Source organism: Mirounga angustirostris, unplaced genomic scaffold, assembly GCF_029215605.1.
Source record: "Mirounga angustirostris isolate CCGP_5_RB_7025 unplaced genomic scaffold, mMirAng1.0.hap1 SCAF_7, whole genome shotgun sequence".
In the NCBI taxonomy this organism is placed as follows: domain Eukaryota; kingdom Metazoa; phylum Chordata; class Mammalia; order Carnivora; family Phocidae; genus Mirounga; species Mirounga angustirostris.
Window position 1 is genome coordinate 141,302,922 of NW_026991715.1, and position 13,441 is coordinate 141,316,362.

General features: G+C 43.1%; 1 protein-coding gene across 1 annotated transcript in view; it reads left to right on the top strand.

Annotated features, from left to right (window-relative positions):
* The first annotated feature begins 803 nt into the window (after positions 1-803).
* The window catches only part of MARCHF11 (membrane associated ring-CH-type finger 11), a 100,968-nt gene continuing 88,330 nt past the window's right edge, over positions 804-13,441 (top strand). Inside the window, exons 1-2 of the mRNA XM_045888244.1 lie at positions 804-1,358; positions 2,576-2,731. Coding sequence (XP_045744200.1) covers positions 804-1,358; positions 2,576-2,731 — 711 coding nt within the window. The remainder of the gene's footprint in view (positions 1,359-2,575; positions 2,732-13,441) is intronic.

Here is a 13,441-nt window from a genome sequence, read left to right on the forward strand (position 1 = left end):
CTTTTCCTGACCCCTGCTCAGCCGGCTCCAGCGAGCCCAGGGCACCAGCCTGCGCCCTGCAACTCCCACGCGGGTCTTGGGTTCGACCATCCCGGCCCCACCCAGCCCGGCGCCGCCGCATCCCACTTGCCTTCCCAGTAACGGTTTCTGGACCCATGGCCTCAGACCCCTCCCCCCTCTCCAGACTCCCTAGAGCCGCAGTGCCGCGCCGTTTGGAGAGGGGCAGTCCGCCCCGGAACCGACGTGAGCTGCTCCGGGGCGGGGTCCGTGGAGGTGGCTCGGGGATCTCCCCTCCCTGAATTCCCGCCCGAGGTCTCCGCACCCCAGCCAGGGTTCGCACCCGCCGCCTCCACATCCCCCTCACCCGGAACCCCCCCTCCGCTCCTCCCCGTCGGCCCCGCGCCCGCTCCCCCCACCTCCTTCCCCCCGCCCACCCCCACCCCCGGGGCGCGGGTCCGGTCCCCCCTCCCCCTCCCTCTCCCCCGCCCTCCCTCCCCCTCCCTCTCTCCCGCCCCTCGCCCCCCCCCCCGCGGCGCGGCTCTCACGCGCAGCCGAATTCGGCGCCGCCTCCATCAGAGCCGAGCCGGCGGCTCCGCGGAGCTGCCGCCTCTGCCGCCGCCGCGGGGCCCTCCGCGTCCCCTCCCCGTCCCGCCCCCCAGCCCCTGGCGCCCGGGTCCCCCTTCCTACCCTCCTCCCTCCCTGCACTCCTCCCTCTGTCCTCCCGCCCACTCTGTTCTGCCTTCGGCTACTGCCCGATCCCGGCCCGCCAGCTGGGCTGGCAGGAGGGCGGCGGCGGCACCACCATGAGCTTTGAGGGCGGCCTCAGCGGCAGTCTGCGCCGCGGGGCGGAGAGTGGGGACACCGAGCCGCCCCCGTCGCCTCCCCCTCCGCCGCCGCCGCCGCCGGGAGAGCCGGCCTCGGTCCCCGTGCCCCCACGCTACCTGCCGCCGCTGCCCGCGCCGCTCGCGTCCCCCGAGCGCGCCGCGGGACCAGACGAGCCACCGACGGAGGTGGTCCCGCGGCGCCGGGGCGCGGACGAGCTGCCGCCGCCGCCGGCGCCCCTGCCGCCCGCCGGCCAGGAGGTGTCGGCGGCTGGCGACTCCGGGGAAGGTACGAGGCGCCTTCCGGAGGCGGCGGTCCCTGAGGCGGCGGCGGCGGCGGCGGGGAAGGGCGTCCCCGCGGAGCCTGAGGCCGGCGCGGGTGGGGAGGGCGAGCGGCGGGGCGCCGGCGACCAGCCCGAGACGCGCTCGGTGTGTAGCAGCCGCAGCAGCAGCAGCGGCGGTGGCGACCAGCGCGCCGGGCACCAGCACCAGCACCACCAGCCCATCTGCAAGATCTGCTTCCAGGGCGCGGAGCAGGTAAGGCCCTGGGGGACCTCGGAGCAGCTGGCCGTGGGCTCTGGTCGGGACTGGACCCGCTCCTGCCCCGGTGGATCGACCTTTCAGCACCACGGACAGCACTCGCCTCCCACTTCCTCGCCACCCGCTGGTCTGGTCCGGCCAACTGAGTGGCTGCTACTGTGTTCCCTTTTCCCTTGCTGTGAAGGCAGATGAAAATGTCCCGGTGCGAATGCAGGGTTTAATTTGATCTACACTTATTTTTTTTCCCTACCTGGTTTTGCAGTTACGCATTCCTCAGGTGCTTTAAAGATCATGCCCTAAGTATCTCTTTTGTGAATTGCTAAATGGATTTTAGAAACAAACCTATGTCCCCTTTCTACAAATGTATCCTGAGGCAGATAGTCTTAGAATACAAACTGGGGGTGAGTCATGCCAAAACCAAAAAGGGCAGGGTCTTTACATATTGCAAGTTATGTTGACTTAATCTCACTGATGTGAAGAGCGTGTTATAGTTTTTACAAGAGAAATAGGAAATGTACTTTGACCTTGTGAAAGAAAGCCTATTTAGCTAACAAGGTATTTTGTATTTTGTTAGAAACATAAATTAAAAACTCCATTAGAGGTGCATGCAAACTTGTAAGAGAGTAATCATGGAGACAACAGGATAACCTATCTCTTACAAAATGTGTGGTCTGAGAAAACATTAGGTTTAATATTTTTAAAGGTGAGGAAATTGCATTAGAATATGCAGGCTTTCAGGAATATAGTGCCCTAAGTCAATATTTATGATGCTACATTTAGAAAAAAATAAAAGCATAATGCTACTGCAAGCTACTTTCTGGGATGCCATGCATTTCTTCTTTAGCGATGATTAAGAATAACTGCAGAGGAAATCCATCTGACCATCCACTTAAAAGTTATTAAAGAGATTTCATAGTACAGCTTTCCCTCAAGGGTATTGGGAGCTATATCTTGCAGACATTTTGTATGTTGGTAGAACATTTATGTCATAACTCTCAGCAATACCTTTGAAATAGTTTTAAGACTTCAGTTTCATTCCCATCAGAGGTATAAAAATTTAATTTTATTTTCTCGGAGAGTTTGATGCTTGTATCCTTCTGGGTAAATGGCTTTGAAAGAAAAGAAAGCAAGTGTTAGTTTTTTTGTTTTTTTGTTTTTTTGTTTTTAAATAGAGACACGAGCATAAATACTCACATGGGCTGTGTTCTTTTCAGGGGGAATTGTTAAACCCCTGCCGCTGTGATGGGTCAGTTCGGTATACGCATCAGCTGTGCCTGCTGAAGTGGATCAGCGAGAGGGGTTCCTGGACCTGTGAGCTCTGCTGTTACAGATACCATGTCATAGCCATTAAAATGAAACAGCCTTGCCAGGTAAACATCCATGACATTTTTTTTTTACCCTGAAATGATTTTGCTAACCATGTGTGCACTTGAGTTCAGTTACTACTAAGGATATTTACATATGCTACTTACAAACATTTTATGCAAATAAAATAAAGCCAAGATTTAGAATTTGTTGAGTTGTGCTTGGAGAAATCTGTGACATTTTTATCTGAGAAACTAAAGAGACATTTTGTTCAAGTGGTTTCTTTTATTAGTTTGTTGCTTTTTGATAAACTTATGCCCATCTTTGTTTCTAAAAGGGCAAGTTATACTTCAATTAAACTAGTTATTAATTAGAAATATTACACAATTTATTTTAATAATATTCTTGTTAATTATGCATTGAAGCCCAGGATGGGCTCTGTTAATGGGAGAAGACACATGCAAGTAAAGTGAACTTTATTAGTCTGGAAACTTCAGTTAAATCTATTAGTTTTAATCTGAAAACTTTTTTCACTTAACTAGGCTCTTTTTCATGTGATGCATTTGGAAGATTTGGCTACTTCCATTTGCTGTGTTCAACTTACATAGTGGATGCAGAAGTATTTCCAACAGTTACTCTCAATAATACCACTGAAATTGTGTGTATTCTTAAACTTTTTGTGTATAATCACAAAACACAATACCCATAACCCTACAAATGCCCTTGGAAAAATAGGCTTTGGTTTTTTCATGGTGAAACTGATTCAGATTCTTTGAATAGACTGGTGGGATGTAAAATTCAAAATATTAAGAATGACATATTAAAGCAGAATAGTGTATACTTGATGAGATCTGGTAGTGACGTGGGGCTGAAGTTAAGCAGACATAAAAGAGTAGGTTCAAAACAGAGATGAAGTATGCAGTAGAAGGAAGAGGGGGAAGGGGATCGAAAAGTTAGGAGGGGAAGAAAGTCATAAAATCTAGTGTCCCTTGTTTCTGTTTAAATCAACCAATGTAGTTTGCATTGAGCAGTATAAAATAGGTGAAACTGTTAGGGATTGCAGAGGGAACCTGGAAGCTGAATTACTACTGCATTAATAATTTAAATTTCATAGATTTTAATTTATGCATCCTTTGTATGGTTTGCAATTAATTTGCATCACTGATAGTCATCATTTAAAGCATGATTAGCAGGCATGAGAAGAAAATGTGGATTTTTTCAAGTTGACCAAAGGCTTATAAATAATTTGGAGAGAAGAAGAATAACTAATGTGGATAAGTGATGCTATCATGCTGAAGACAGGCACAAACCTGACCCGTGTTCCCAGAACCTCTAATTGATTGAACTACCTGGGTATCAATTTATGGATCTATCATAGTTGTCCTGAAAAACAGATGGAATAATGTCTAGATATAAGGATAAGAGTAGTATCATTGGATGTACAATAATTCTATGACTAGAAACATGGGGAGATGAAAAAAGGGGAATTTGGAACTCCAGTGAAAAGTCCCATGAGAAGCATTATGGCCAGATGTTCAAGAGCTCAAATAGAATGCTAAGTATTTCAGAAACTTATGGCTACCATATATTAACTCATGTGGGATGATTCATTTTGAAGTAAACAGAAATAGGTCTTTGATATAATTTTAAAATAGAGAAGAGACAAAGAGCTGGGGCAAAAAGTACTGTTTACTAATTCTATAGCAAAATGAATTGATTGCTACTATATTTTGCTTCATTCATAAAACAAATCATTCAATATCATTTTAACAAAAGCAGTTCCCCAAAGTGTGTGTATGATATGACCAAAAAATTTTTAAAAATACCCAAACCCCAAAACTAACCCAGTGTTTACTAATACACTAGAATTAATTTTATTATGACATATGCAAATACTACCCTGATCTGTAAGGTGACCTGTTTGTTAGAGTGAATTAGAAAATAATATTCAGAAACAAAGTTGATATGAGTGTGATGATGATAGCTTAGATCATGCCCAAGAAAGTAACTTTCCAGGACTGTGTTATATGTATAAAAAACTCAGTACTCCTAATGAGTGGAAATCAGTTATAAGTTTCCTACAGTGTGGATTCTTCTACCTAGGAGCAATTTATTCTCAGATAAAGTTATCTTAATTGCCTGACATTTCTGTTATGGATCACCTACAAACTGAGCATTTACTCTGATTTTTGGTTTTCTCCCTTGCTGTTGTGAGGCCGATCAGATGTCACATTTATCACATTCATGCTTTTATGACCTGTCAGAAATCCATTTCTTCATGGTATAGGATCCAACAGGAAGTATGTTTTGGCAACCCCCCCCCATCACTTTCCCTATCCCTCTGTCCTAAGTATAGAGACCTCCATAGCTGTGAGTGGGTGGTTCCTTGGATGTAGAATAGAAGAGAGAATAAATAATTAATAGAGAATATTTGCTGAATACTTACTCTGTGCCAGGCACTGTTCTAAGTGCTTTACATATGCTGATACTGATGTTTAATCTCCATAACAAACCTGTGAGGTAGGGAATAGAATGATCACTATTTTACACAAATGGAAACTGAGACAGATACAGAAAAGTTACCTAATTTCTACTGGGTACGTATCTAGTCAAGGACAAGGCCAGGATTCAAGTTTAGTCAGTCTGGCTCTGAGGTCCATGGTCTTAGCCTCCATGCCCATATTAGAAAGTGTTCTCAATTCCATCATAGCCATTTCTGGGCCTATCATGGCCCTTTGTCCTGTGCAAAGCTGAGTCACTCAGGAACTGGTTTTAGCCTGGGTCTCTAAGATGGTCTAGAAAGTTTTTGACTATTTATTGTTGTGTAACAAACCCTCTCAAATACTTAGTAGTTTGAACAACAATCAGTTAAGATCTCTTCAGAGCCTGGGTTGATTGAGGTCAGCTGGAAGGTTCCTCTCCATATGTGGTGTCAGCCGGGAGCCATCGCCATCCAGAGGTTTGACTAGGATGCTCCAATCCAGGATGGCTCACTCATATGACTTGTTCTTGGTGCTGGCTGTTGGCTGGAAGGCAGCTGGGGCTGTCAGTTGGGGCCTCAGTTCTCTTTCCATATGACTAGGAGTTTTCACAGTATGCTGGTTGAGGTCCAAGTGCTGGGATCTCTTAAGGCCCAATCTTGGAGGTAACACAGTTTCATGTATGCTGTATTCTCTTGATTAAAGGAAGTCACAGGACCAGCCCACATTCAAGAGAAGGGAAAATAGACTTCACCTTTGGAGTCTGTCCTTTGAAAGAGAGTGGCTGTCTTTAATTCACAATAGGAGATAGCTTCTAAAAATAGCTCTATCTACCTACCCTGGTCTCTGTATTAAGTACTTGTTAAGCCCAGATAGTTCACCAAGCACCACCGTAACTTCCCTCCCAGCACTCAGAAATAAAGAAAGCTTTAAAAAAAATGTATGGAGTGATGCTTGATGCATACCCTCAAGCACTTTCAGAAGTGATTACTACCATGAGGTACTTCCTGGTACTCAGGGGGATATGGAGACAAAGAAGGGAAAGGAGCAGCTAACCAGGAAACAGGTGTGTGTGTGTGTTGGGGGGGCCTCGTGCTGCAAAGAGTCTAAAACTTTAGTTTTACTTGTTTTTCTCTTTAATATTAGTGGCCTTTGAAAACTTGGGTCTAAAACTCCCCATTCCTTTGGATTTTAGTGATGTTCAGCAACATGACCCAGTAGAAAACTGATATATCCTCTAAACATACTTAAATCTTAATCGCTGTGTCATTAGCAGTAGGAGTTAATTAAGACATTCCAAGTAATTAACATGCATTTACCCTCCTACCTACTTGCAGAATCTATTTTATTGATTAACATATTCAGGATGGTGCACTAATAATATTTCAAGAGTAAAAGCTAATTCTGTTTTGAATCTCATAGTATGGTATAAAATTAGTGGAATCTAAGAATATATAAGATCAAATTTATCTTGAGATGTTGGTGACATTAACTAATTAAGCTATATTCAGGTTTATGAATGCTTTCTGTACTTGTTCAAGAAATATAGATGTTTGAAGAGATAACATTTATTTGGTAATATATTGTATGGGAAACTTAAGACTTGTTATAAAAGACAGCGCACTGCCTAAGCAGAAAAATACACTGTAAATGGAAGGTGCTCCCTGTATTACCTTGCACAACTTACTTAACTCTTTGTGCCTCATTAGCTCATTTTTAAAAAGTGATCTCTGAACTCAGCATCGGGCTGGAACGGGTGACTCTGAGATCAAGAGTCTGAGGCTCTACCGACTGAGCCAGCCAGGCGCCCCTCAGTTAACTCATCTTTAAAAAATCATAAGGGCACCTATTCTATCCACTATTTTGAGGACTAAATACATAATATATGTAAAGTGGTTAGTGTCGTGCCCAGCACATAGTAGGTGCCACTTTAATGTTGGCTCTGATTATTATTACTTGTTCATTCAGCTAACAGTTGGGGACCTTCAGTGGTTCATGGATCCCTGTTGTGTCCTTCAATCTCTTGTCACCAATGTGAAGTTAAGGACTTCTTTTTCCAGATCATTCTTTTTCCCTGGATGTTTAACCACTGCGCCTCCCCGCCCCCGCACCGCCCGCTTTTTCTGGGAGAGTCCATCTCAGTGTCTGAACAAATTTGCTTTCGTAAATAATGAAAGAATCAGCATTTAAAAAACTCAGGGGTGTAATGCAATATGACGATCTCAGCACACAAGAGCATGCGTACTCTCCAGATATCCCTCCCCACGGGTCTTAATCAGAGTTACGAGATGCTTCCACAGGTAGCCAAGCACAGAGCAGTGCTGCTCAGCTTCTCAGGCATCATTCCTTTACACTTGGGAAATCCCTCTGCTGGGTGGGATGTGTGCAAGTGGGAGGAGGTTGGAGAAGCCCCCAGAGATCCCTGGGAGGGCGATGCTGTAGAAACACAGATAGTTGGCAGAGCATCGGTCAGAGTGAATAGTGGCTTCCATCAGCTTTCCTTCTTCCTCCCTTATGTAGAGTACCAAAGGAAAGGACTAGGAAGGATCTTCCTTGGACGGCATTGAGAGTTGCCTGTGGGCCATATACCTTTGTGAGTATTAGGCCCCTGGACGTTTTTCCTAGCCTCTCACATTTTTATCAGCATTCCCCTTACGGCTTTTCCTTTCAACACCTACAGTGTGCTGTGTGCAACAGGTCTTCTCATAGCAGGAAGAATGATGGGAAGGTCTTCTGAGAGGGAGAACAACTTGGGAGTGTTTTTCATTTTTATCCAAATTCTTAAAACCCTGCGGCTCACTCATCATGACAGTTTTGAGTTAGAGAGGAAGTTGGCACCAAGTAGGCTCCTCAGGGCTCATATTCTGGACCTTATTTGTAAAGTGTTTATAGAACTTTAACTTCTTGGGGACCCTGGAGTCATTATTTCCCTAAATGGGGCTGTGGCATGAAAGGGGCGGACTACCTTCAGAAGTGATGTAGTCATTCTCACGATATAGCTGATGCACTAGGAGAAGTTGGCAAGTTATTCTAGAAAATCGACTGTGATTCTGAAAATGTAATAAGAAAACATCAGAGCATGAACTTTAGCAGTATTGTGTGCTGTCATTTGAAATACTTCAAGGCATTTGCATTTTATAGCTTAAAAATGTCTGCATGCGTACAACCTGGTTGGCGTGGTGAGCCTCCCCCTTTTTTTCCTAACTGTTGCTCTTACTAACATTCTCTGTAGGTTTGCTAGCAAATGGCAAGCTGAGGAGAAGCTTTTCATTACCGTGCCTGAACAACTGAGAAACAACATTAAAATGTAATATTTAAATGCATATGTTGGGATATTTTATAGGTAATTAAAAATGTCAAAATAAAGAACACATCATGAGGCAATTTGCTCACCTTTGAAATTATTTTTGTTTCATTTGCTTACTAATTCTCAAAACACATGAATCTTCATTTTACTCACTAGAACAGATTAATGATTCTCTGCTGAATAAAATATGTAAATTACACTTTGTGTACTTATAAGCCATCTTACTTATTGTATAGGCCACATGTACTGGGATTTTACAATTTGTCTCAAGGCAAATTCTGTTCTGAGATGGTAGTAAAAAGAGATGGAGTCTTTAGGCATTGTGTGCGGGTGTGGGCTTCTACCCTTTATTGAAAGAGGATTGGGGATGGTGTTGCCCAGATGGGTGATACTCTTCAAAACTGTCTTCTACACACATTTGCTTTGGTACATTCCCTCCCTCTTTTAAAGTATATTTCCACTTTGATACCTTTCTCTTCTTTACTTTCTTGGCCCCCCACCCAGCTGCCTGTAGAAGAAAGAACCCCCACCCTCACCCCCCGCTGGGGTGGAGCTTGGGCAGACTTTTTGGTCAAAGTAATTTATGGTGGCAAGAAAATTTGGGAGTGGTTGGGTAGAGGAACCTTGCTATGGCTCCAGAATGTCTTCACCTGATGATATTTATCTTGTTATATAAACCAGAGGTTAGAACATCTGTTCTATAAAGGGCCAGAGAGTAAATATTTTAGGCTTTGAGGGCCTAAAATATTATAGTTACTGTCCTAGCATGAAAGCAGTCAGAAACATTGTATGAAGGAATGAGTGTGTCTGTGTTCCAGTAAGTCTTCGCTTGTAGGCCCTGAAATTTGAATTTCATGTAACCTTAATGTGTCGGGAAAGCATATCTTCCTTTTGTCTCCCCCCCCAACCCCAGCCATTTAAAATTTAAAAACTTGTGGGCAACACAAAAAGAGGTGTTGAGCTGGATTGGACCCAAATGGATTTGGCAAAAGTTTGCCAACCCCTGATTTACACAAATTGAGTATCGATATGGACATAGGTGTTTTCTGACCTCTTAGAAAATGAAAGGGGCGAAGTGTCCCAAAATTTGTATGTGTTTCTTTGTAATTTTGAGTGAAATCATCATAAACCTATATCATTCAGGAAATGGTGGCACTATAATTCCATAACAAAATGCTATTAACTTCTTAATACTAAATATTAAAACCATTGTTTTTTCCAAACCGTTTCTTGGTTGTATCAGACTCAAACTCTCCATTTCCAGGAGCAGATTTAGTTAAGTTAGAAGCAGAAGGGAGAGACATCCCAGAATAAGCCCTCAGCGTCCCTGGACTAGGCCACCATCTCATCTCCTTGAGTTGTAGAATGCATTTTAGAGAGGGTTCGCAGATCCATTCCTAAAGCAAGTCCTTCCAGGCTATCCGCAACCCAGCAGCTATGCTTAGAATACCCCCTTGTGAATGTCTTAAAATAATATTTAGTTTGATTGGGGTTTCCAAGCTTGCCTTCTAGGAGGGCAAGCTGATGGGAAGGGTTTTAGAACAAATTTCCTAACACAGCTCAACATAGCTTAGGAAAACTTCTCTTTCTTGGTCACTCTGTGGTCATTCAGTGAATACTTGTGGAATGAATGAATGAATGAATGCATAAGCGAATGTCTTTTAAGATGAACAGAACCATGGGGGTCATGTTCATCTTCATGCAGTGAGAATATGTCTTAAGGAAAACAAGTTGCACTCATTGCTCACACGTCAGCCATCTACTGGCTGTTAGTTCTCCTCTTGTTCTTAAATTGCTCTTCTAATAATTCTGTTCTCAGTGTGCTAGGGCAAAGTTTGTTCACTTCTTCAGACCACAGGAAAAAGCCTTAAGAGTAATAGAGGGATCTAGTTTTAAAACCTAAAATTAAAAAAAAAAAAAAGGTTCCAGAGAGATATGTCTGCTCTTTTCACAAAATAAAATGTCATGAAAAGAGACTCTGTGCATGTGGAATTACCCATGTGGGACACGCGTGCTCTCTTGAGGTTGTCACTGGTTGAAGAATTTCTTTTTTTCTTTTTTTTTTAAGATTATCTATCTATCTATTTATTTATTTATTTATTTATTTGAGACAGAATGAGAGACAGAGAGCATGAGAGGGAGGAGGGTCAGAGGGAGAAGCAGACTCCCTGCCGAGCAGGGAGCCCGATGCGGGACTCGATCCCGGGACTCCAGGATCATGACCTGAGCCGAAGGCAGTCGCTTAACCAACTGAGCCACCCAGGTGCCCATGGTTGAGGAATTTCATCTAGGGTTTGTTCTAAGAATTTGAATAATTTGTTGGAAATTTTGCTGTATGATCATGGGTATAGACGAGCTGCTAAGAATGTCTACTTGGTAGAACTTTTTTGGTGTGGAATCTGTCACCTGACAGAAAACAAGGTGACTTTTTTTTTTGACAAAATGTCTGTACAGTTGTAATATAACTTCAAATGTGCTGTTCCACCGGTGATAACAATATTCCAGCACAGGGAGATGTAGCAAGGGAACAGACTATTTCTTCCTTGCTCATTTCCTGCTTGGCATGTGGCTTTGCTGTGATGTGACTGATAAACTTGGCTTCCTTCTATTTTCGGACCTTGTCAGGGTAGAATGTGGTATGACTGAGGGCAAAGCATGTGTGCTTCTGACCCTTCGGAGCAGTGGGGGGGGGGGGGGGGGGGCGGGGCGGCAGAGGGGGACCGACGGGAGATGGTCGCCTGCAATTACAAGTAAATGGATGGTAGACTCAGAGGTCTCTCCAGGAAAAACTGCACTGTGGCTTGTGCTTTCTTTATCCTTGGATATTTGACAGCATCATCCCTGTGAGCATAACTTCTAATTCAACAGCTGTTCTACAAGATTTAGCCAAATGGATGTCCCTTGTAGGTAGAGGTGGATGGCCTCAGCAGGAAGCAGTCACGTGGGAAGACATGACAGAAACCTGGAAGCATTTCTATATAGGCAAAGTCAATAAGAGAATTTACTGAGGAGACATTTCTTATTCCATCCTTCCTTTTAGGTGTGGTATGCTCTGGAAACTACTGTCTAAAAGCCATGCTCTCTCTCCGGTTTTTATCTCTTCAAGACAGTTCACTTTGATAACACTTGGGCAGTGTATCCTTATCATAGTAATGACATAGAGTGTCATTGCCTTAATATGCCTTTTGATTTTGTTTCTCATTTTGGTATGCTAATTATGTGCAAGTGGCCAAAGCTTAATTTGGGCACAGGGGGCCCTCCCATATGCATCTAGCTCTAATTACAGGAACCCTCTGGGCACTCCTTTGTTATATATGGACATGCACTTGTGCCTTGACGTTCATTTGTGTCACGACTCTGAGTTACAATATAGTTCAAATAAACAAGGAACTATTTCAAGAAATGTATACAGGCTCACCTTGGTTTGTTCAGCCTGTTCAAAAAGATTTTTAGGAATAGTAACGTTTCTCACAAATATCAGAGAATTTTACTTATATTCTTGTGAAAGAATATTCCAGAATATTCCAGGAAATACTTTTGCTTTTTTCTCTCTCCTCACTGCCTCCCCCAGTATTAACTTTTTTTTTATGTTACATTTGCAATTTTTTTTACATGAATATGCATGTAAGCGGAATCTCTTTATTAGTTTAAAGAAAAAATAAAGAACTTAAAGAGTTTATAGTACAGTAGAACAGAGCATAGGGTTTACTAGCAATCTATTCAGCATTCAGTAAATACTTGTTTTATGGTCATTCCATCTTTTTCTTCCTTTTCTTGAAAACATTTTCCCTTATATTTAGTGGGAGCAAGTAGATGGGAGCTTGCCAGAGGAAGCTCCAGTCCTTTTAGAGAGGAAGGGTTATTGATCCTTACCCTTGTTGTATTCTCTAGGACCAAGCATGCCCAAGCTCAAACCTGGAAGTTGAAAGAAAATTTTGAATATAAAATCACCTTTTCATCCCTTCCGAAACTGTTTCCTTTACTTTTATGGTGGACTGTCAGTCCTACTGCTATAGCTTCTATTAAAGTCATTTTCAGATCTAGACAAGACTTGTCAGCAATTTGAGAAGTAGTATAAAGAAGTGAAAAAATGGGATGCCTGGGTGGCTCAGTTGTTAAGCATCTGCCTTCAGCTCAGGTCTGATCCCAGTGTCCTGGGAATCAAGTCCCACATCAGGCTCCTTGCTCAGCAGGGAGTCTGCATCTCCCGCTCCCTCTGCCCCTCCCCCTGCCCATGCTCTCTCTGTCTCTGTCAAATAAATAAATAAAATCTTAAAGTGAAAAAATGCTAAGCCAACAAGATAATAAGTAATTGTGCCAAAATTTGTTGGGTAGCTTTGGATGACACATGGTTCTTAGACTATGGAGGGAAAGGCTCTTGGGTATTGAGAACTTTTTGAGTAATTTGGTGAAACATGTACCAGTGGGTGACTCATCTCTGCCTCTTGCCTGCCTCTTCTCTCTGACCTGCACTTTACTGTTACAGAAAAGGAAATTTGAGATAGAATATGCTACTTTCATTTTGGACATGATTAAGCTCTACTACAGTAAACTTTAGGGGGAAAACACCAACCATTCCTTGAATTGCTCGTAGGGAAAATTTCAATGCTAAGTGATGATGAATGCGTGGAGATTATTAATATAACGGCATAGCGATGGATTAATATGTGTTTATTTTTGGTCTAGAAGATGATTTTACTTATGTCAGGGGTTAGCTTCAAAATATTCTATCTTTGTTATTTCCTATTAAGAATTATATAATCAATAGTTTTCTGTTGATTATTTTTTCATGCATCCAACAAATTAACCACTATTATGTAGCAGGCACTGTTCTGGGTCCTAGAGCTACAGAGTTAGGTAAACCTCTGCTTCTTATTTTAAATCCTTGATGATGAGGGATAGACCATAAATAAGTAAGCAAATAAATTTTAAAAACTAGGTAATTATAGATTATGTTAATACTTCTACTGGAAATAAACTGAGTGGTT